At 41.5% G+C, this 24,772-nt stretch overlaps 1 protein-coding gene across 4 annotated transcripts in view; it reads left to right on the top strand.

Annotated features, from left to right (window-relative positions):
• LOC121914888 (ankyrin repeat and fibronectin type-III domain-containing protein 1-like) overlaps nt 1-24,772 on the top strand; it is a 311,519-nt gene that overhangs the window by 186,434 nt on the left and 100,313 nt on the right. For all 4 annotated transcript variants that reach the window (XM_042438666.1, XM_042438667.1, XM_042438668.1 and 1 more), the window contains one exon: nt 1,839-1,879. In XM_042438666.1, the coding sequence (XP_042294600.1) occupies nt 1,839-1,879 (41 nt within the window). The remainder of the gene's footprint in view (nt 1-1,838; nt 1,880-24,772) is intronic.

The raw sequence follows: 24,772 nt of genomic DNA on the forward strand, positions 1-24,772 counted from the left end.
GGTCAGCCTCTGTGCCAGAGGATAAATGGGCATAGAAGTGGGAACACAAACACAAAACCATTGCAGAACACTTCGGTCTTCCTGGGCATTCCATCTTAAGGTGGTCCTTGAACAAAATAATTACAAATGATGATTGGAAAGAGAAACGGCTGAATTGCAATATATTCACAAACTCCAATCCATCAGCAGAGGCTGAACAGGGACAATGGATTTCTGGGGGACTACACATAGTATTATAATACTGGTTAACAGCCCAGCCTCATAAGGGTGCTCCTATTTGGATATGATATCTCCTATTTGGTTTCCAGTCTGCACACGGCACATTACAAAACTTTCTCCACCATTAACATGTTCATGCACCCACCCTGCTTTAGGCAAGATATTTCCAACTGCCTTGGTCCCTCTACAACCATAGTTAAAACTGAACTTGTCACCTCACCACCATTCCCACAAGTTTTACATTTCTATGGCTGTTTATAGAAATATATTCTGACTATATAGAAGACCTGTTGAAAGTGGGATTGTGGTAGGTTAATGCTTATGCAAGCTTTGTGGTTGAGACTAACAACTGGATTTAGGCTGATTCTCCTAAAATGTGGACAGATGTATGTATGTATCCTATACATCTTCATATTGAGAGACTCACAGTTCACAGTGAAGTACGTAATACTTATTTGCAAATGAATGTTTAATAAGAACGCAAAGCGTTGGCCCACCGAGAAATTTGGCCTGTAGCATTCCCTTTCTTGTGCTGAGCAGGGTTTTGCATTTAGAAAAGTTATATATTTGACTAGCAGATGAGGACTTAAATTTCTTGGGCATTATCATATCTCTCTCCAGAAAAAGGATGAATGAGTTGCACTTTGAGTAGATTCACTCGTAGGAATCTCTCTCAACCCCAAACCCTCTGGGTTGTTCGTAAGGTCTCTGTTTTCCATGGCTTGAAGAATGTGCATTAATTTAGCGAGTGATTCAGTAAAGTTTGGTTTTGGCAATCCAGTTTACTTTTATAGTTGTAGTTTACCAGCTTCCCACCTGTTTCTCCACTTCGTCCACTTTTTCAGTGCTCTGAGAAATGCCTCGGGTGTGAATTGTGAAAGATGGTGTGTTGCTTGACATGATCGTTGGTGTCCTCTTTTTAGGATAAGTGCAACTGAGGCAGTGACTATGGTCCAAAGTGAACTTCCAGTCCCAAACCTTGGCTCTTTCGGTATTATCAAAACAAAAATTCATTTATTGTACCTGTCACAAATACTCCCTGAACAGTAGGAATAACTGAGACAAGAGACTTATCCAAAAAGCAGCTTTTCTCCCATGATCTGGCGTCTTGCTTCAGCATTAAATGTAGACATGGGCAATGTCATACCTGGAAAAAAAAAAGGACTAAATGGTACAATCCTAAACATGGGAAGAATGTGTGAATCTGCCATAAACTAGAACAGACTGTTAGTTTTGGTTAGCTTAGTTTCTAGGACCAGTATCTCTATGTCTTAAACTGAAGTCTTTTCTAGCTTCTATTGCCCCCCCCCCCCAAAAAAAATCCCAATTTTGGGGAGATAATATCTACAGTTTAAGCATTTATCTGGCCCCTCCCCTGGTTTGTATGGAAGAGCTGTCATTTTTAGATTCATGTCTAAAATGCTAGTCACTGAGAAGCTCTTTTGACCAAGCATTAGAGAACTTTGAACGTTCTCCATGCGCTTTGCAAAGGTGAAAACTTAAAAGCCATCAGTTCCATTCAAGTGTTCTTCTATGTAATGCTTTATTATTGTTGCTGTGTGTTTCATATCTCTAGGCTGAAAGTGGACGCTAATGTAATCTTATTTTTTGCCTTGTAGAGCCTTGGATCAGCAGACAAGAAGGACTTGTACCCAGCCAAGTAAGTCTTTCTTCCTCTTTCATTGGCTTCAGTGAAATTTTCAGAAAAATAAATGTATGATTGCAATCTTGGACTATCAGCAACCTCATTACTCTGTCACAAAGATTGTTGCTTTAGACATTATACAACTGACCAACCAACCAGCCAAAGTTTGATCCCAAAGGGTAGAGATTTTTGATGACTGTGCCATACCTATGGTATCCACAGATTCTTTATCTACATATTCATATTTCAAATACTGAATATATATAAATTCTAAAAAGCAAACCTTACTTTTGCTATTCTATATAAGGGACACCATTTTACAATGCCATTATATTCAGTGGGACTTGAGCATCCATGGATTTTGGTATCTATGGGGGTCTTGGAAGTTTGAATGCTCAAGACCCACTGAATATAATGGCGTTGTAAAATGGTGTCCCTTATATAAAATAGCAAAAGTAAGGTTTGCTTTTTAGAATTTATATTTTTTTTCCTGTATTTGAAATATGAACATGTAGATAAAGTATCTGTGGATACCAAGGACCAACTGTAGTCCTTTGTAACTGGTCATTTCCAAACTTGCTCATTTGGGCATCTTTGCTGGGTATACTTGTATCTGGTTTCTACACATGACGGTTTATTATGGGGGGATGTGACTGATGCATCAAATCTTTGAACAACAGGTTTTCTATGCATTGAATTAACTTGTAATATTTTGTACACTTGAGTGATGGTATACAGATTGGGTAATAAAGATCAAATGTGTGTTTTCAAAATGTCGACATCTCTCCACATTTTCATTTGTCTTCTGTTCACTTCTGTTTGTTTTGGGCCCTCATTTGATATGTGGAAAATTTTAACGCATGGAAAAAAATGGGACATGGTGTCCTTTGGCAATTCCACGCATGTAAACAATGATAAACCACTGCATTCTGCTAAGGTGAACAGTTGGTGTTGGACAAACAGTGCAGGTACACCAAAGTATCCGTTCCTCTTCTCTTCCTCCCCTCCATGTTCTTGCTAAGTAGCTACTGTCACTATGTTCTGAAATGCTTCATGCTTGTGCTATGGCTTCTAAATTTAGAACTATTCATATGCTTACTTGAGGGCACTTTGTAATTGCTAGTTTGGGGAAAAGGAGCGTAAGCTGCCAGTAAAACTATTGGCATTCTTTATGCCCCCTGGCAGTACGATTCACTCAGGAGGCTAAGGTACATTGTCTGGAATAATATGTACTGCATTAGTCAGCCCTGGCACTTTTGGGTGTCAAGTATACTGTCTTTTTGACAGTAGATTTGCAAAGGTATGCAATAATATCTGAACCTCAATTCACTCTAAGTTAAGGATGTACCTCTGCAGAATTGCTCAGCTTCTGGCAGAATTGGGTCTTTTCTATTAATATCAGACATATACATATCAGTATGTATACAGGCTTTTGAAGACATATCTGCAGTTTTCCTGTGGAAACATCCTCAACTAACATCTGTAAGGATGTTATACATGGCATTATTCATCCTTTTTCAGATCATGGACATCCCTTTGAACACAAACTGTTATAAAGCAATCCATTCTTTCCCCTCTTCCCCGACTTTTTATCACATGTCTATTTACTGCTTTTCTCTCTGCCCTTTCTCATCTCTATCCCTTTCCCTATTTTTTGCTTTGACACCTCTTTCCTGTTTGCAATTTTTAAAGCACCTCACTTTGGCAAAATCAATCTACGTGGTCTATTTTTTTCTGCCAAAGATACTAGGACTTGTAGTTCCTGCCCCAGCTCTGCTGGAAACGGATATGCCACCAAAGATCTGGACATGTCCCCTGTCATTTCTTCCCCATGCTTGCAATAGTGAAGTTGCTTGGCTCATGCAGGAGGGGGGCAGGTGTAACTAAGGACTTCATAACAGTACTGAGCTTTTTGAGACGTACAGGTTGGATACTAGCAAAAGATGGGTGCTTTCATGAAAGCTTGTTACAGGCTGTTGCAAATGCATGACCCTTTTCAGGTTGAAGTTTAGGATGTGCACACATCTCAATTTGTAATCTCCCTTAAAGAAACATAGAATCATAGAGTTGGAAGAGACCCCAAGGGCCAGCCAGTCCAACCCCCTTCTGCCATGCAGGAATTCTCAATCAAAGCATCTCCGACAGATGGCCATTCAGCCTCTGTTTAAAGACCTCCAAGGAAGGAGACTCCACTACAAATAGCCCTTACTCTCAGGAAGTTCCTCCTAATGTTGAGTTGGAATCTCTTATCCTTTAGTTTACATCCATTGTTCCAGGTCCTGTTCTCTGGAGCAACTGAAAACAAGTTTGCTCCCTCCTCAATGTGACATTCTTTCAAATATTTAAACAGGGTTCTCATATCACCTCTTAACCTTCTCTTCTCCAAGCTAAACATCCCCAGCTCCCTAAGTCATTCCTCATAGGGCATGGTTTCCCCATGACGCACTCGTTTGGACATGCTAGTTTCTCAGCATCCTTTTTGAACTGGGATGCCCAGAACTGGACACAATATTCCAGGTGTGGTCTGACCAAAGCAGAATACAGTGGCACTATTACCTCCCTTGATTTAGACACTATATTTCCATTGATGCAGCCTAACATAGCATTGGCCTTTCTAGCTGCTGCATCGCACTATTGACTCATGTTCAACTTGTGGTCTACTTGGACTCCCAGATCCCTTTCACACTTAGTGTCATTCAGCCAGGTGTCTGCCATCCTATATCTATGCATTTCATTTTTCTGCCCTAAGTGCAGTACTTTACATTTCTGTGTTGAAATTCATTTTGTTAGCTTTGGCCCATCTTTCTAATCTATTGAGGTCATTTTCAATTTTGATCCTGTCCTCAGGGGTATTGGCTACGCTTCCTAATTTGGTGTCATCTGCAAATTTGATAAACATGCTCTCTATTCTTTCATCCAAGTCATTGATAAAGATGTTGAATAGCCCCTGGACCCAGGACAGGACCCTGTGGGACCCCACTGATCACTTCTCTCCAGGATGAAGGAAAAGTGAATAGACTGGTTCAGAGGATTCAGCACTAGCTAAGCTGTGGATAGTGGGGAATGCAGGTAGTAAAGTTTTCGTGTAGCAGAGGAAATGTCCCTTTGGATATCAGCAGCAAATTATGTAGGCTCCAGTATTTCAAATTTCATATCTTTCCTCTCATATATTTATTTAGAAAAGAAGTACGTACGTCTTCACTTGTGAAAGCTGGCAATTTCTGCTTTTTTTCTGGTGCATCTCCTAACCAAATGCATGACAAGATGAAAGGACATATAATATATAATAAATAATATAATAAACCTCTGCACCAGCCTTCATAGCAGAAAAGCCATAAAGAGAAATCTGTAGAAAAGGTACAGGCACTTAAGTTTAAAAATACAACTGATCGCTCCATTAATTTTGCTGAGATTTTGCATACCTATTATGTGTTGGACTGCCCCAAAATGTCATACGTTAAATTGTTACTAAAAGTGTACTGTGTGGGTATGCTATATGTCTTTGGGTCTTAGGCTATGAATTGTCCCAAGTGCGTAATAGCGAGATCCCACCCCTCCAAAACACAAAAAATCCTGGATATCTAACTAATTTTGGAGAATAGGCTGGTTGCATTAATCTCTGCACAAAGTTGGATGCGGGGATTTTCACTTGTGTTCCACACTTGTTTCCAACATTGTCTGCGATATGCAAACATTACTTGGAACATCAAGTTATGGAATTGATCGGACTTTGAGCTGTTTCGATATAGCAACCAGTGAATCCAAATACTTTCATTGTTGTTGTACCATCCTACTGTCGCCTTGGGGGAAAGCCGCATTTCTGCTTCCTTTCTAGGAAATAGTTTAACCAAGGCGTTCGTGTCGGTTTTATTTTCTACGGCTAAGATTGGACTGGGAGACTTTTTACTGCTTTGGTTGCTATAGAGACCGAAATCTTTTCTCCGCGCCATAGCAAAATTTTGCAATTTCAGTTTTCAGTCCAATTTAAAACATGCTCGGTCAAGACCCTCAAGTGGGTGCGATGAGTGAAAATGTGCTTTTTAAAAAGAGTGCATGTGCGGACGAATTGAATGTGGGGTGTTCAGCAGACCATACGGCTAACTTTACCCTGCCATGCTGCCCTGTCCCAATCCTAAAGGGACCACCCTGAAGAAGAACGGCAACAGAAAAGTCATTCTCCGTGGCCATTCAGGTCTTGGCCTCTCTTGGAGTCAGGGGTCATTGGTGGCGCTGGTTAATGGTTGGTCACTGCCAGTTTAATGAATGACTGGAGATGAATGAAACAAAATAGAAGTGCAGTTCTAGCAAAATGCTCGGCTGGCAAAAGAAGAAGAAAAAAGGCCTCGGTGCCTTTTAGCAGAATTTGTTTCAATATCCTCAAGCTGAATTAATTGAAAGCCAAAGCTGAAAACCACGTTCCTGTGAGAGACAACCCCAGGAACTAAAAAACCATTCTGGTCAAGCATTGTGGGATGATGAACGGCGGAGGTGGATACAAATAAAATAATAATCTGGACTTCTAACTGCAAGTGTGTCAGATTTAGCCACCATTCCTGAATAGCTATATTTTTCGTATATGACCAAGCTAATACAGTGGACCCTTGTTTTCCGCTGGGGTTTGGCTCCAAGGTCCCCCGTGGATAACAGAATCCGTGGATGCTCAGGTCCCATTAAATACAATGGCAGAGCAAAATGGTGTCTGTTATAAAAAAAATGGAAAAATCAAGGTTTGATACTTGAAATTTGTACCTTTTAAAAATATTTTCAAGCCGTGGATGCTTGAATCTGTGTATAAAAAAAAATCCATGGATAAGGAGGGACAACTGTAGATGCAATTATCACAATGCTCCCACTTTATCTGCAGTGAAGAAAAGATGTCAAAGACCTTCCTAAATAGTACCACCTCCCCATCTTCCTCTGTTTTACAATCTATATTAAAGCCAGGGGCAATGAACATGAGGTTTAATGTTCATAACTGGCCAACTCTGTTCTCAGTTCTGGCATCTTCAGAGAATGTATATCACTCTTTGTACAAAGGTCCCTCATCAGAAGGAAGTTGCCAGCCACAGATGCTGGTGAAACATCAGGAATAAACTCTTCTAGAACATGGCCACATTGCCTTCTAAACACTTAAAAGGGTGTTCAAAAGGTTCAAAAAAATAATCCCTGGGGGCCACAAAATATCCCTGGGGGCTTCATGGAAAACACTTTCCCCATCCTTATCCAAGGATGTGAGTGAACCCACTGAAAACCACATTCTGTATCTTTACTACAGTACCTCCGTGTTGCAAAACTTCAAATTATTGTCTTTAAACAAACTTGATAGTTTTCGAGTGGGTTGTCAACACTGAGAAACAAACAAAGCAGAATATAGCACTGCAGAACGGAGAGGTTTTTCTGCGCATACCAGAACTGGGATGTTATGAAACAGACTCAGATACAATTCTGAAAAGAGCACAATTGGGGCTGGTATTTCTGGAAGTCCTATACAAATATCTGTAAAGATGCTGTCAAATCCATTTTCATATACATCTTGAAAATTTGAAAGCAGGAATAATTTACCTTCAGCAACTTTCACATGGACATTTCTCATTTTATATCATTCTCTTTTCTTGAAATGTCAGTTTTTACAAGTTTCCAGATCCCAGGCGACAGTGTAATATCTGGCAAATTATATAGGCAGTATTTCCAAACCCCTTACGCAAGAATGAGAAAAAGATATTTGCAGTTGGTCTTCCGTATCCATGGATTATGCTTCCATTAATTCAACCATCCACAGCTTGAAAACACCTTCCCCCCAAGAAACCCCCAAATGGAAGCCTTGATTTTGCATTATATAAAAGGGATTTAAATCTTGTATTGATTGGGACTTGAGCATCCATGGATGTTGATATCCCCATGGAGTCCTGGAACCAAACCCCAGCAGATACTGAGGGCCCACTGTATTCACATATCTCTTTTATTTTCTTTGTATAGAAACTGGTTTTCTTAAAGATGCAACAGTTCTGGAAACCCATTGTTAAAGCATCCCTAAAACCTGTTATGAGTGAGAACCCACCACCTTCAGAGGCCAATGGCAAACAGCTTGTACTCTGAGGAAGCCTCCCTAAATCCTAATTCCATTGCAATTCCTCTGCTTCTTGTCTTACCCTTAAAAGCAAAAGAGAAATCACAAACATCGGTCAGATGTTTTTGTCATTCCAACTGCAAACTGTCTCTTCGATGCTAAACAAATGTTTTACCTGTTTACTAAGGCTTTATCTTGGAACTCTAAATCTTCTAAATTAATCCCTACTTTCCCCCTTCTGCTCATCTCTGTCTGTCTGTCTATCTATCTATCTATCTATCTATCTATTGTGTGACCCTGGGTAGGGAGAAGTGATTGCCATGTTAATCTGTGTATTGTGAAGGCTTTCATGGCCGGCATCCATAGTTTTTTGTGGGTATTTCGGGCGATGTGCCCATGATCTAGAAGAGTTTATTCCTGACGTTTTGCCACCATCTGTGGCTGGCATCTTCAGAGAAATATGAACCATGGATATCAATTGGGCACGATAAACACACAGGAGAGAGATGTCATCATTATAATATGTTCAAGAGCTTTCATGTTACAGTGTCCACAGACCAAAGATGGACAACAAATTTAGCACTTCTGGAGAACTGTCCGTTGTCAAACAGAAAGGACCAGAGCCATTACTACAAGTGGTTACACAAAGAGGCAGGTATTTGAGAGGAGATTACACACAGCCTCAACTACCTACCCAACAGCCGTTTTGTCAAAGTCTTACCACTTGATTATTTCTTCGCTCATTCCCAAAGTATTGTTTATACACATTAACATTTTAAGCGGATGAATAATCTGACATCCTATTTTGAGGAAGGTGCATTCAAGTTGTCAATAGTTGCTTTCGTAGATGTGTTATGGATGTTGGCCACTTCAACACACTTTAGCCACTTCTTAACAAATGTAGTACAAAAAGACTAATGCACTACAGTTCAGTGGACAGAAATCTACACTGGAAAAATCATAATACTGGAAAAGCTACTTGGGAAAAATCATTCATGCTACTGTGTATTTCTTAATAACCACTGGTTGCTTTTTTTAATACTCACAAACTGACTGTTTAATGATGTGTTCTGGAATCTTTTTTGGTATCCTTTGCCATTTGACAGGCTGTTCAAACGGGATTATTTCTGCAGTGCAAATGCACTCTATACCTGGCCTTGCCCGTCCTAGAGAAGTTGTCTAGAGATTTGTGAACACTGTCTTGTCAGAGGCCTTTCTGACATTATACTTGTGTTTGCTTTGTACAATTATGGGCCCAAACAGACCGGCCAAAATAAAGCTGCTTTGGGTAACTTTGGAGGTATGCTGTTTAAATGAAGCATGCGTATTAAGAGTCTGGAAACATCACCAAAGCCATGATCCAGTACTAAGGACTGGAGCACAGCTTTGGCGCAGCTTCCAAATCTTAGGACACATGCTGAATTTAAACAGCATACTTCCAAAGTGACTCAAAGCAGCTTTATTTTGGCCTGTCTGTATGGGGCCTATAAGAGGTCAAAAGGACCACATGGGACTACCAGGGTTTTGTTGTTGTTGTGTGCCTTCAAGTTGTTTCTGTCTTATGCCAACGCTAAGACAAACCTATCAAGGGGGTCTCTTGGCAAGATTTGTCCATAGGAGGTTTGTCTTTGCTTTCCTCTAAGGCTGAGAGAATGTATTTAATTGCACTAAATAAATCCAAAAGGCCTTGAAGGGTAGGCAAAAAGGCAGGAGGCAGGAGAGGGGGGAAAAACGAAATGCTAAATATTTGTACATAACAGCAAAGCAGAAGTCCACGTCCGCAGCTAGACATCCGATGTGTCATTTTGGATTTCACAAACACAGAAGGTGCTTTTTCGGCGCTGGCCGGCGCAGACACTGCAGCTTTAACGTCCCAGCACTCGGCGTGATTCCACTCCCCCCAAATTCATCAATCAGCTCTCGGTAAGGCTCTGAAAGGGCCAGTTTATTAAACAAACACACTTAGTGTAAAAAGTTTATTCCAGTTAATTAGGACTTCATTGCAATGGAAACAAATTATCCAGCCGTCTGATGCCAAGTTAAACATGGAGGGTGTGAGTGCAAGGGGAGGGTGAGGAGAGGGTCCCATATCGAGGGGAGGCAAAACAACCACCTTAAGCAACTTTATTTATGTCCTTTTAATATATTTATTTGGCTTTTCCCAAGCTGTAACTCTATTAGAGGACTCTGCTCCTGAGTTCTTGGAAGGCAGTCTCTCCCCAACATCAGGTTATTGGCTCTCTGAAAAAGTGTGGGACTGATCTCTAGTTTGCACATGTATGTTCCTCATTGGATTAGAGCATCAAGCAATGACTTGCATATGGGCCAGAACAGTTAACAGTGGCTGCATCCGCACTGCAGAAATAATCTGGCTTGACACCACTTTAACTGCCATGGCTCAATGCTATGAAACAATCCCCAGAATTCCATAGCAGTCAGCCATGGCAGTTAAAATGGTGTCAAACCGGATTGTTTCTTCAGTTCAGATGCAGTCTCTGTTATAGACTGAACCTTCCTTCACAGTGTCTTATATTACATCAAATCTGTGTTGAAAACAAGACGCGATAAGACAGGGTGTTGTGGCTATTAGTGTCAGACTAGGACTAAAGCACAGGCTTTATGAAATCCTTACTAAGGAGTTTATCACACGGCAGAAAGAGATTTTGAAATCTGCCAAACACCCACAAATGCAGATTATTTTTCAGACGTGTTGACAAAAAGAGAAATAACGCGAAAATAACCTGAATGGAAAGCCGACAAAAAACACTCCTTTCTAGTTTTGGAACTCTTTTTTTTGTTGGCTTTTTGTTCAGGTTATTTTCACCATATTTCTCTTTCATGCAAATGACATCTGAAAAACAACCCGCATGTGCGGGTTTTTTCTACTTTCTGTTCAGGTTAGCCCCGAACGTCGTGTGAAAAACAACCCACAAAAGCGGCTTTTCACTTTAAATCTAGTGTCTGCACAGGATTCGTCCTGTATGATGAACTCCTAAGTCTGTTCCTTTGCTAACTTACCTAACAAGATTGCTATGATAAAACTGGAGTGGCAGGCAGAGAGCCATGTGTATAGCTCTGGGCTACTTGGAGAAAGGAGTAAAAACATAATAAATGTGTACATGTGATGCTTTTCAGTTTAGTCATTCTATAAATCCAGCTGGCAGCCAAGTGTGCCATAAGCATCTTCACAGACATACAGTAACGTGTGTGTGCGCATGAATCTGGCTTGTGTAGTCCACATGCAGGTGTTCCCATACGATGTAGAGGCCAATGTCTCTCCTCAGCCATGCATTCTCCTGCCTAGTCTGGGCACATTGTTTGTTCGCAGACAAAACTGGTTCACTTGGTTGCTGAGAGGATAAACGCGGCAAGCTGACAAGAGACCAGTGTGATGTAATAGTTTGAGCGTCGGACACTATAGAGAACTGTGTTCGAATCCCTGTTTGGCCATGGAGATCTACTGGGTGACCTTGGGCAAGTCACACTCTCTCAGCCTCAGAGGAAGGCAAAAGCAAACCCTCTTGCCACAAGCACCCCGTGAAGGTACACAACAACAACAATAACAATAACAACAACATCAGTATGCAGAACTGGTTTCTTACTTAGTGCCTTTGTAGGAGACTTCTTGGCATACTTTACATTTCTGCCATAAAAATTGCTCACCTCTGAGCTAGAGCTCTGTCCCCCCCCCCCCCCGTTTTCATTTGTTTGTGCTTGTTTCTTTGTTTGTTTCTGGCACAAAATACAATGTATTACACAAAACATACTATAATAATAATAATAATAATAATAATAATAATAATAATAATAATAATAATAATATTTTGCCCATTAAAAACACTTTTATGGGGGTGGAATTTTTGTGCAAAGAAACACCCCAAATGTGAAAAATCACACACACAAATCTTGCACTTTCCCCCGGTACAGAAAATCTTCTGCATTTTTTCATGTGTGTGTAGCAATAGCAATAGCAATAGCAATAGCAATAGCAATAGCAGCTTCCAATGTGTAGTTGAAGGCTTTCATGGCCGGCATCCATAGTTTTTTGTGGGTTTTTCGGGCTATGTGGCCATGCTCTAGAAGAGCTAATTCCTGACGTTTCGCCCACATCTGTTGGCGAAACATCAGGTGCTGGCGAAACGTCAGGAATAAACTCTTCTAGAACATGGCCACATAGCACAAAAAACCCACAAAAAACAATAGCAGCTTCATTTATATAGCACTTCATGCCACACTAAGCAGTCTCTAAGCGGTTTACAACTGTAAGCTAACAACATTGCCCCCAACAACATTTTAACGACCGCAGAAGGATGCAAGGCTGAGTCGACCCTGAGCCCCTGGATGGTATTGAACTCACAACCACTCCGCTACCAGGGCTCTGAATATATACTGTATAAAGAAATATATATATAAAGATTAGCATCCCTAGGATGGAGGAAGATACATGGATATTGATGTGTGACACAGATAGACAGGATAAAAGTATAGTAAGTAAGAGAAAGTAGTAACAGGCATATTAATAGAGATCCTCCTTCAGAGTGCTGCAACTGTAACACACATTGCTGAGACTAGCACTTTTAAAGTATTATTCCAGCCAGGAGACTGATATGAATGCTTGTCAGACTGTTATTTTGCATTGCCTGTCATAGAAAATCGAGGTTGTCTTTTCCAGGAGGAGGTGGCGAGGGGTGTCAGAAATCCTTGTCCTCGAATAACTTGAAGACAATTTAAAGAATAGAACATCTGCTGAATTCTCAGATTTGCTTGGGTGATGAATTGCTTCCCCTAACTAATATAGAAGTCTTCCTGAAGTATCTTGCCTTCACATATTTTCTCCCATTCCCTTCATAGAGCTGCATTGCAGCGGATTGCTTTGCAACATCTGCATGGTTAGGATAGCCATGTCAGTGTCAATTTATATAATTTGGTTTTAATTGGCTACATTCAACTTTAAAATAAGTTATTTGGTCTCTTTCATAGTAAATGGCCAGGTATTTGTCTAAAACCTAAGCTATAGGAGGAAAATACGATGTTTACTCTCTTGGCTGGAGCACTGGTAAACACCTTTGCTTATAGCTGATGGAGGCAAAACAACTAGCTGTAAATTTCAGAAAGGTAAGAAAGGAAAAATTAATGTGTGAAATAAAATTCTCTTAGGAGATTCCCATAAAAATGGGAGCAATAAGGCATAACAGGAAGAAAGTGCAAAGACCGGCTTACTGTTGAACATAAAGAAAGCAAAAATGATGACCACAGAAAATCTACACAATTTCAACCTAGACAACGAGGAAATAGAAATAGTAAAAGAATTCTCATACTAGGAATCAAACATGACAGGAACAGGGACTGTAGCCAGGAAATCAGAAAAAGATTAAGACTGGGGAGAGAGGCTATGAAAGAACTAGAAAAGATCCTGAAATGCAAAGATGTACAACTCAACACAAAAGTTAGAATCGTACAAGCCAGCATAATTCCTGTTACCATGGATGGATGTGAGATCTGGACTGTTAAGAAAGAAGATAGGAAGAAAATCAATTCATTTGAGATGTGGTGCTGGAGAAGAGTGCTGAGGATTCTGTGGACAGCCAAAAAGACAAACAAATGGGTCTTAGAGCAGATCAGGGCAGAAATCTCTCTGGAAGCTGAAATGACAAAACTTAGGCCAGGGGTAGGCAATCTTTTTGAGCTGGGGGCCGGGTTGCTGTCCCTCAGACAACTGGGGGGCCGAAGCCAAAAAATAAACAATTTTTTAAAAAATTAAATATATAAATAAACCAGGACAAATGGAGGACAAAATTTTCAAATGGAATACACTTTTTTTTAAAAAAAAAATGGAGGACACGCAAAAAAATTTGCTGATTTTTTAAAAACTGTTAGTATAAATGCAAGTTTCTGAGGCTTCTATAGACAATTGCCCCCCAAAGGCCCCGGCGGCAATTGGCGGCAGGACTGGTCCCAAGGCCTTGCTGGGCCGCATCCGGCCCGCGGGCCGCAGGTTGCCTACCCCTGACTTAGGCTGTTGTATTTTGGACACATCATGCGAAGAAAGGACCCATCAGAAAAAAACCCCCAATAATGCTGGGAAGGGTGGAGGGAAGTAGAAAGAGAGAAAGACCACATGCAAGATGGATGGCCTCTACTAAGGAGATCATTGGTATGAATTTGCAGGAATTAAGCAGAGCAGTGGAGGTCAGGGGGTCTTGGGGATGTCTCATCCATAGGGTCTCCATGAGTCGAGATCTACTCAAAGGCAGTTATCAGCAACAACAACAAAGGTATACCAGACCCGTTCTCCAAAAACTGAATCCAGACCCGTTACACACAGCCAATGTTATAATATAAAGAAATACTGTAATTCTGAATACATGCCAACATACTCTTGCAATCAACAATAATGAAAATGGGGGGAGTGGGTGGGAAGGTAGTGAATGCTAGACTTGCAGAAGAACAGTGAGAAAGAGGCTAGACAGACAGCCCATACAGGGGCGGCTCTATGCCATCCCTGAAAGGAGACACGGCAGCCACACACCATGCCCCCAACCCAGTGCATTTGCGGCTCTGATTTGCACCCTGGTCACGGTGTGGCCTTACGACACCCCTCATGTGCAGCATTATCATGCATTATCGTGGCGTGCCCCGTCTGTACAGGTGTGCCCCAAGATGGTGCCTGGGACGTGCAGTAGGGGTTCTGAGTGTTTCAATGCTCAGCCCCTGCGCAACCCTAGTCCAGGCGCAGGCCAGCACAAAGTGGCTTAATCTTCTTCTCCAGGCAGACCTGAGTAAAGCCTACAACTTTGCTCATGCTTGTAAAAGGACCACCACCCTGCATGCCAGCCAGCCCACAGACTAGCTGATCATCTCTGTGCAAAGTACTTGGACTTGTAGGACAAAGAATAACATGCAACAAGGGAAAGGGCTAGCTCCCCTCTGCCCCATGGAACCCCACAGCCTTGCTAGCTAGCTTCCCTGGTAAGTCAGGGCCATTGGTTGTGGGAGAGAGAAGCCTAATGGTTCATATGAAATAGTCCGTTTCACATTGTTCTACAGAATTAAAATGCAACTATGCACAGGGAGAGAACCCAACAAAGAAGTAATATTAATGCTCACGCAGAAAATGTTTGATAATGGGAGCGATTAACGGAAACACAACATGCTGTCCTGTCTGACAAAAAAAGGGGACATTTCAACCCTCCGTAAGCTATCCAGAATTTGTATTTGTACATGTTTTCTTTTTTTTAATACCGGCCTGTAACTAAAAAGATTTTTTCCCCCTTCTGCCCCAAAATTAAAACACCGAAGTCTCCAAGCGGCTCTGCGGAGTGGTCAGATGGAAATTTTAAAGCAGCATGTAGAGTAACTGAAAACAAGTTTCAAGTATATTTTGGACGCTCGAAAAGTTGTCCTCGTCGTTTTGCTTAGACCGCTGGCTGTCTCAGACAAGGGCTCACTTTGAATTTATAGTTCTGCTGAGCAAGATGGAATGTTTTGATTCCTAATTTAGAGTATCCGTCCTGACAGGTTCCAACCTCCCCGTCTCCTGCTGAGTCAGGCTAAGAGAGACTTGAAGGTACTTAGCAGTCTTCTGCCGCAGAGTTGCCTATCACCAAACCAAGTCATGGTTTGATGATATTTTTTTTTTGTTTGAAATTGATTTTTTTTCCAGCTTAAATTAACTTCCTTCTGCTGCTTAAAATAACAAAGTAATGTTAATAAGCCCTATTTTCCACCACCAAAACTTTTAGCCATTTTTGGAAAATAGGTAGAGTTTGGATTAGTTTTGGTCTCATAAGGCAGAGATTCCTTGGGGCCAAACTGGCATGTTATTCACAGTCTCTGTGTACTTATTTGTTCAAGTGAGCATTTTGTAAAAGAAGAGCGAGGGTTATGCTCATTTTTTAATTTCTGCTGTTTGCCTGCTAAAAATCTACTTTTCCAACCAAAAGGATAAGATTCAGGGATCAATATCATCTTATTCAGGGATCATTATCTGTCGTACTACCACCTTAAACAGCTTTTTAAAAGCTGTTAAGATGGATCTCTTCTGGCAGGCCTTTCCTGAATAGATACCCAGCCACTAAAAATGAAAACCGAATTTGTGGACCTCGATCCTGCTACTGCTATTGTGTACTGTTTATATTAATGTTATTATTTTAAGGATGTTTTAATATTGTAACTTGTTTAATTGGGGGACTGGGACATTGTATATTGTAATGTTGGACTGTATATTTTAAGGTTGTAAGCCGTCCCGGTTGCATTGCGCAGGGATATTGATCCCGGAATCTTATCCTTTTGGTTGGAACAGTTGAATTTTTAGTAGACAAACAACAGAAATTTAAAAAAGAACATATCTCTTGCTCTTCTTCCATTTTTAAAAATGCTTTCTTGAACAAATAAGAAGACAGAGACTGTGACTAACATGGTGGGATATAAATAAATTTTATTATTATTATTATTATTATTAGGCCTCAGGGTGGGAGGATATGTGGAGGATATGCAACAGATTACTAATTAAATACACACACATACCCTCCCACCCTGAGGCCTTGCGATTCAACAACAGACCAACACACAGATTAACATGTAATCACTTCCTCCCATTCAAAGGTCACACAATATATACATATGTACCCCACTCACTTCCATGCCACCACCCTCTGAAGACGCCAGTCACAGATGCAGGCGAAACATCCGGAATAAATTCTTCCGGAATGTGACCACATAAGCCCGAAAAACCCACAAAAAACTTTGGATGTCGGCCGTGAAAGCTTCATATTGTTTAATTCTGATTTCATAAAACACAATACTGGGGTGTCATCCAGTGAGATCCACACCTCCTGCGCCTTCAAGTGATGCCCCCAGAGTGATGCGGGGAGTGCGGATTGTATTGGATAAGGGGGGAAGTGAACTCTCAGAGGGGCAGTTTCTCAGCACCTGTTCCAAGACCCTCCCCAGCTGCCACCCTTCGCTGGGTAGGGAACGTCTACCCTCTGCCTGTTGCCTTCTTCCAGGTCTGGCAGGGCTGCTGGCTGGGTCGGGAATGGAGGTGATGGTGGCAGGGGAATGGGACAGGGAAAGGTCCATTGCCATCCTGGTCCACCCCACCAGCAGATGTAGTGGACCACTTTGCCCTCTGTTCCCTCCTCTTCCCTTTCCTGCCCAGTCAGCAGCCTTGCCAGATCCAGAAGGGGATGCCAGGCAACAGCAGCAGCCCATCCTCACCAGTGTCTCCTCTTCCTTCCCACTATCTTGCTCTCTTTGCCCATGAAGGAAGCATTCTTAGTGGTGGTGATGGGTGATTAAGGGGCTGACAGACGGGGGGGGGGGGGGGAAAGGGGTGGACAGAAGCCGCCCCTTTATCCCATGCATTGTTGCTATGGCAACCGCACATCACGGCCACCATGCTCTCAGAAAAATGCAAAATGTGGCTCCTTTTTTCTGCTGCCGCCAAGGTGTCATTAGCATCCTGGAGTGGCACAGTGATGTCCGTTGTGTGCCGCGCTGTTTGAATATGGCACACAATGCCCATCTGAAGGAGCATGCACCAAAATGGCACCAGGAGAGCGCAGTAGGGCTTCGGAGCTTGGGGACACTCCGCTTTCCTGAGCCCTTAATTCGGCCCCAGGTCAGCACTTTTGCCCATCTGTATCAGGCCTAAGTCTACAAGGTAGCTATAGCTGTCCCTTGTAAAAGAATTTATGGTGTCTGGGGGGAATATTTGAAGTCTGAAGACAGCATAAACAGCATGGATTGGCAATTGAGCATAATGTCAAGTGGCAGGCCTAAGTTGTCACAAAAGTAGTCTTTTGATGTTGAAATCAAAGAGAAAAGTGAAAATCTGGGCATTCTATTAGGGGTATATGAGCTACCAACAATTGCATGCAATGAGTTTTAATCTACTGCAAAATTGTGCATGGGAAAAGGTTGGCGTTCAATATTAGTTTTGTTTTGATAAGGGCACTCTTTTTTTTTATGAAGAAGGATTATTTAAAGCAGCGGTGTGGACATTGTCCCGATTAATGTAAACTCTAGAGACAGCCAAAGAAAGAAAGAAAGGTGCCAGTTCAAGTAGTTATGTCTTACTGATTTTTTGGCATACCTCAGACTCGTTCTTTAAAAAACCCTTCATTTATCTGTCAATGGTAAAGGCTGGATTCTTGAGTCTCAGTTTCAGATCAAAGGACATAAATTCACAGCAGCAAAAAAATATCATACCATGTAATCTTGAGTCACCCATGCAGTGCCATACATCATATATTTGTCATCACATTTCTTCATCATGCTTTCTTAGGTGTACAAATATTGTCTGTTGATTGGCTCAGCTTGTATGCATGTGGTTCTCCAGAACCGCAGCGCATTTTTAGAATGTGAATTGAACCATAAGCTTTTGATGAAAAGAGACTAGTTGGGAGGTCATACTGTGTGGTTTGAGTCACATAGAATTGCACCACCAAGCACCAAGTATGATTCATACAATAACATTATTGGGTTAGTTCTTAACCCCATTCACTTCAGTACATTGCAGATCAAATTATGGATCCGTTTCTTACTATTTTTCCATCTCACCGTTCTGATCTTTTCAGTTCTGTCTTATTTCTGCTAAATAATTGTGGGATACATTCCTTTTCTTTGTTTCCAGGACAAGATAGTATTCATAATTTGGGTGATACTTTAACACACACATCCTCTATACTTTAGCGCTACCAGCAGACAGTTTCAAAACTATACTGACTTAGTTTTTTGTGGGTTTTTTGGGCAATGTGGCCATGCTCTAGAGGAGTTTATTCCAGACATTTCGCCAGCATCTGTGACTGGCATCTTCAGAGAATGCTGGCATGGAAGAAAGTAGTGTGTGTGTGTGTGCGTATGAAGAGTCACAAAGTATATATACACCCAACTCTCTTCCAGAGAATATATACCCAACACACACACACACACACACACACACACACACACACACACCTCATCTTCAGAGAATGCTGGCATGGAAGAGAGTTGGATATGTGTGTGTGTGTGTGTGTGTGTGTGCAGGGTCACACAGTATGTATATATACCCAGCTCTTTTCCATGCCAGCATTCTCTGAAGATGCCAGCCATAGATGCAGGTGAAGTGTCAGGAATAAACTCTTCTAGAACATGGCCACATAGCCCTGAAAACCCCACAAAAAACTATGGATGCTGGCCAAGATAGCCTTCGATTTCATATATTACCTAGTAGGAAGTCCCATTGAACTGATTAGACATATAGAACTGAGCTGCACTTTTGTGAGGTTCTCTTGTGGGAAAGAGATGAGATCTGTGAGAACATGTCGAATCTGTGCCAATAGAACTGAGATTTATTCGGACTAAATAAACAAGTGCAAGCTATGTTCTTGATGGTTATGTTGTTCCTCCATTAGATGTATCTCTCAGAATTGTTTACAGAGAAAGAAGGAGTGTCCTATTGTGTGTCTCAATAGGTTCCTCTCTTGGGGCCCATACAGACAGGCCAAAATAAAGCTGCTTCGGGTCACTTTGGAGGTATGCTGTTTAAATGACGCATGCGTCTTGAGAGTCTGGAAGCCGCGCCAAAGCCATGTTCCAATCCTTAGGACTGGAGCATGGCTTTAGCGTGGCTTCTGGGCTCTGAGGACGCATGCATCATTTAAACAGCATACCTCAAAGTGATCCGAAGCAGCTTTATTTTGGCCTGTGTGTATGGGGCCTTGGTCTTTCCTAGTTGTGTGGGTCTTCCAGAACATTTTCAAATGAAAAGATATGCACCGCTTTAATTTGATTGAAATCGGTTTGAGTACATTTGAATTATATTCAGGGACAAAGCTAAAATGTTTACCATGTTAATTTTATATATTGGGTAAGTATCCCATTTTTCCTTCTATAATGAGAGAGCCAGCTTAGTGTAGTGGTTTGATATTATTATTATTATTATTATTATTATTATTATTATTATTATTATTATACAAATATATAGCTGTATTAGTCTGTAGAATCAGTATGCATCTGAAGAAGAAGACTGAAGTCTAGGAAAGTTCATGCTGCCAACTTCTTTCTTTCAGTGGGTCTCAAAGGTGTTACAAGATCTCTCTACAGACTGATTCCACAAACTAACATGGCTATATCTTTGAATTTTATGTTTTAATAGGTCCTTCGCATGTGACGTCAGACTTAAGACGTTCCAAAAATTGTGGAAAGGTGGGTGGGACTCACCATTTCCCTTCCCTTAAAGGCTAAAGGCTGTTCTCTCTCGGTCTCTTATGATGACTTTTTTAGACACTGGAGAGTTTGCCTCTCAATTGGCTGCAGAAACATGCTCAGCATCCCAGATTTTTAAAGCTTTCATGTGGCAGCCAATAGTTGCACAGCATTCATCCAGAAACTATCATTATCAGCCCCGGACTTTTCTCCGCTTCTTTCAACTATAGCTCCCAGGATGCCTGAAGATATGCAGACATCCGAAGACAGTGGTTTCCTATAAAATTTTGGGGTTTCATGCTTTGCAGGCAGGAATGTTTTTATTGCATCAAAAATCTCTTTCTAGGCTCTACCTCTATGGCATTTCTTTTTTAGCCGTGGAAACAAAATGAAGGTTCAGACTATGGGCAAAATGAAGAGGAGGGGTGGAATGCTTACAAATACCACACACAGACAGCTTTTCTCTGGGGCAGAGGATTCCCCCCCCCCCCAAAAAAAAACCCCCGGAGCGACGCCTTTCAAAATAGGCTTTCACATTTGGCAACACATTGGGATAGTGAATAGTTCACAAACCCAACATTCCTCACCAGAGAAATGGCCATGTTTTACCGTGCTGCTTTTCTCCCTTTTCAGTGGAATGAAGGTATTTCGTACTATCGCAAAATGTTAAATCTAGCAGTGGAAAAATGCGGCGTAACAAAAGGAACCACAAGCCAAAGCAGATGGGATGAGTTTTCATTTCAGGGATACTTTCGTCCATTCCGAATCCTGAAAGCAATCCTATCAGAGGTTTAACACAAGGCTGTGTAGTATTAAGCTGAAGGTGAACGATACAAAACATTCAAAAGCATGGTATGATTCTATGATTCTATGATTTTTATGGTGCCATGAGTGCATTTCTTCTTCCCATTTCAAATAGCTGTAACCTGCTCCAACTTCAAGCAATAAAATGTTTAGTTTGTATAATACAGTCAGTGTGGATTAGTCTTATATTTTTTCATATTCCCTCCCATATTATTATTATTATTATTATTATTATTATTTACGGTATATATACTCCGTCCTTCAGCCTTAAAGGCTCTCAGAGTGGCTTACAATTAATATATTATTATTATTATCATATATTATTATTATTATCACATAGTCAGAATTTTATGTTTCTTGATTTTCTTCCTATTGGCGCTTTGGATTGTAATTTGGCGCTGTGGTTTTAATGTACTTCTTTAGCTTTATTCTTATTTTTGATATAAGCAGCATGTGATATATACCACAATTGCTTCTGGACTTGCTTTTGTAGAAGATGGAGCATCTCCGTCTCCTGCTTCCAATTATGAGATGCCTTTGATTTCTATATTGGCCTCCCAGTCACATCCATGTATGAAGTTATCTGTTCAGTTGCCTGAACAATGTGTTTGCAATGAACAAATTGGGCTCGCAGAATTCAATAAGTGGCTCTCTTGCTTCGGATGTTGAACCTGGGCCAAAATCTCTTGCCATGTTTGCTTCTGCTCTCTTTCCTGCTTTTGTGGCCCAATTGCCAGTGAATCTCAACATGTCCTGTTTTGGAGAGGATGTGAACATAGTATCTTCCTATTTCTTCCTCTTCTGCACCTCTAGTTGGAACGTACACTCAGATTATGGTTATAATGCTAGGTTTCCCTCCTGAAGTCAGACTTTACATTACTGTATATACTTATGTTTAAGTCTAGAAAAAGAGGTTTAAAAATATACGTTTAAAACAGTGTCAAGTACAAAGTTTTTAAAAATCATTACACCAGTAGTTCCCAAACTCTGTCCTCCAGGTGTTTTGGACTTCAGCTCCCACAATTCCTGACCATTGGCCAAGGTGGCTGTGGCTTCTGGGAAATAAAATCCAAATTCCTGGAGGTTAAAAAATTGACCCCCAAAAAACCTGACTTGATTTATCAGTGTAAGCACTGTACTTTAAATCATATATTCGAAAGACAAGAGTTTAATCTGCCCTGGAAGTACTGACACCCTTCTACTCTCTCATCCATCCAGCCTTTAGTATGAGCGCAAACAGTTAGGCCTGCTGAAATTTTGTAAGTTGGTTGGCATTGTTTTCCTTTGCTTTGTCATTTCCATCCTTCATTACATTTCCCTAAGTCTTACCCCTGACTTATCCACGGGTCATATGAAAATCCATAATTTTGGCCCCCAAATCTGCCCTCGACTTATACATGAAGTAGACTTATAGTCGAATATATAAGGTATATCCTCTTACTTCTCTTACTATTTCTTGCTTTACTACTGATGCCATGCCATTTCTTCTTAAAGGCGCGTTATAGATGGGCCTAAGCGGCACCGTCGTTACGCTGTGAATACACGCGAGGGGCGGCGCTTCCAGATGCACCTTGCCCCTCGCGTGTATTCCGTACGTCAAGATGGCGGCGCCCTATACAGATGGGCGCGGCCATCTTGATGTAACGGACGCTGTGCGTCCGGATGTCCAAACCCGGAAGAGACATCACAAATGCACACTTTGGCATTTGTGGCGTCTCTTCCAGGTTGCCGGAAGGAGCGCGATTTGCGCGCTCCTTTTTTACAGCGCGGGGGAGTTGCGCGGTTTGGCTGCAGCGGCTTCCCCGCGCTGCAACCGGCAGCGGCCCAAGACCGCCCCTTTTGGGCGGTCTGTAATGGGCCAAAGTTTCATTCCCTGAGTTTAAAAAACCCTGTGTAATTGGCCGATTTAAAATGTTCCATCCCATCCTCTTTAGCTTGCTCAGCCTTAGTACTGCAAAGTTTATGCATTTGTTCTTATTCACTTTCTATCTTGCCCTGATTCATGCTTCTCACAATTACACGATTTTCAGAGTTTCCTTTCACATTTGAGCATAGCAGCAGCTGGATGTTGTTGTAGGTTGAGTTTAGATGCACCATTGCACACACATTGCACATTACTCATGCTTCTCCTACCAATGTCAAGTTTCCAGAAATTTTGAAATAACAGGGGACCTTTTTGTAAATAAATTTAAAAAATTAGACATTTTCAGAAAAGTTGAACAAATGAACTATTATTAGGCTCCTTTACAAAACGAAAGCCATTTTGTTGCTCCAGAGACAAAAAAGTTTTATTTATAACATGGCTTGGCATACAAGTGGCATGTTTGAGATAGTAAAATGAAAAGTTCCATTCAGAAAATAATTACAATTACAATAAATTGAATTTATTTTTTAAAATGGAGTTGCAAGGTCCTGAACTGTAAAGAATATCTGAGTGATAATGAATGTTTTTCCTTTAGCCAGTATATCACAAGCAAAGGGATTCCACCTCAATGTTAGGAAGAACTTCCTGACAAGTAAGAGCTGTTCCACAGAGGAAGATGCTGCTTTGGAGTGTGATGCAGTCTCCTTTTTTGGGAGGTTTTTAAACATTTGCCAGGGATGCTTTGATTGGGAGTTCCTGCATGGCGAGCGGTTGGACTGGATGGTCCTTGAGGTCTCTTCCAACTCTATGATTCTATCCCACTCTCTCTAAGGGCCTGAACAGAGAAGCCAAAATAAAGCTGCTTTGGGTCCCTTTAGAGGTATGCTGTTCAAATGCTGCATATGTCCTAAGAGGCTGGAAGCCATGTCAAAGCCACACTCCAGTCCTAAGGACTGGAGCACAGCTTTGGTGCCGCTTTTGACCTCTTAGGGCGCATGCATCATTTAAACAGCATACCTCCAAAGTGACCCAAAGCAGCCTTATTTTGGCCTCTCTGTCCAGGCCCAAAGAGAGCAAATCTCTAGCCTTCTCTGTATTCCTGTCCCGTCTCCTGCTCTTTCTTGTATCCATATGCAATAAGCAAAGAGATCCTTCCTGGCACCTGCCTGGAATTCCAGATAGTGACTGATTCTATCAGCGAGTGTGGTCCATGAGAAGATCTTGACTCCCATCCAGAAAGGAAAACCATTGAGGCTCTGTGGCTAAGTCAACGTAACCACATCACTGCTTCCCTGAACTTGGAAAACTCTGGCTGAGTGGCAGCCCAGAATAACAAAGTTTCCATTCCTGGCAGGATCTTTGGATACTTGGCCTCCGAAAACAAGAATAGGCTCCAGCGCGAGAGCTGGGCTCAGACTAAACAATAGCAGAACTCCCCTCAAAGATGTGAAGTATTTTATGACCTGAGTTCTGCCACAGGTTTAGAATTCAAAATCGCTCAGGGTGACAAGGCTGTGGTTTCTGTCAGTGGAGCCGATGAAGCCAAAGGTCTAGGAAGGCAATGGCAGTGCAGGTCAGGGGCAGAGATGAATCACCAGAACTGTGTGGGCTGTGGATTGCAATAGACAATTGGATGGAGATTTGCTCTGAGCACATCAGTTAATTTTAGCGAATAATATATTTGACAATAGACTTAGTCTCCAGCACTACCCCATTCCCTTACTGTTTCCCCCTTCTCTTCTATATACTGCTTGGACAAGGTGGAAGAAACCAGAAAGACCCATATAATGCTAATATTTAGAGGCTAAACCTCTGTTTCCCAATATTTGATATGTTTAGATGGCATCTCTTGGCATTTACAAGTGCTGGCATCTTTTAACTGAAGCATATCATTGTTGTAAGTGAAAGCTAGATCAGGAAAACTAGCCTTTTCAATGGCATATTGGGCCCGAACAGACAGGCCCAAATAAAGCTGCTTTGGGTC

This window comes from Sceloporus undulatus, chromosome 8, assembly GCF_019175285.1.
Source record: "Sceloporus undulatus isolate JIND9_A2432 ecotype Alabama chromosome 8, SceUnd_v1.1, whole genome shotgun sequence".
NCBI lineage: Eukaryota > Metazoa > Chordata > Lepidosauria > Squamata > Phrynosomatidae > Sceloporus > Sceloporus undulatus.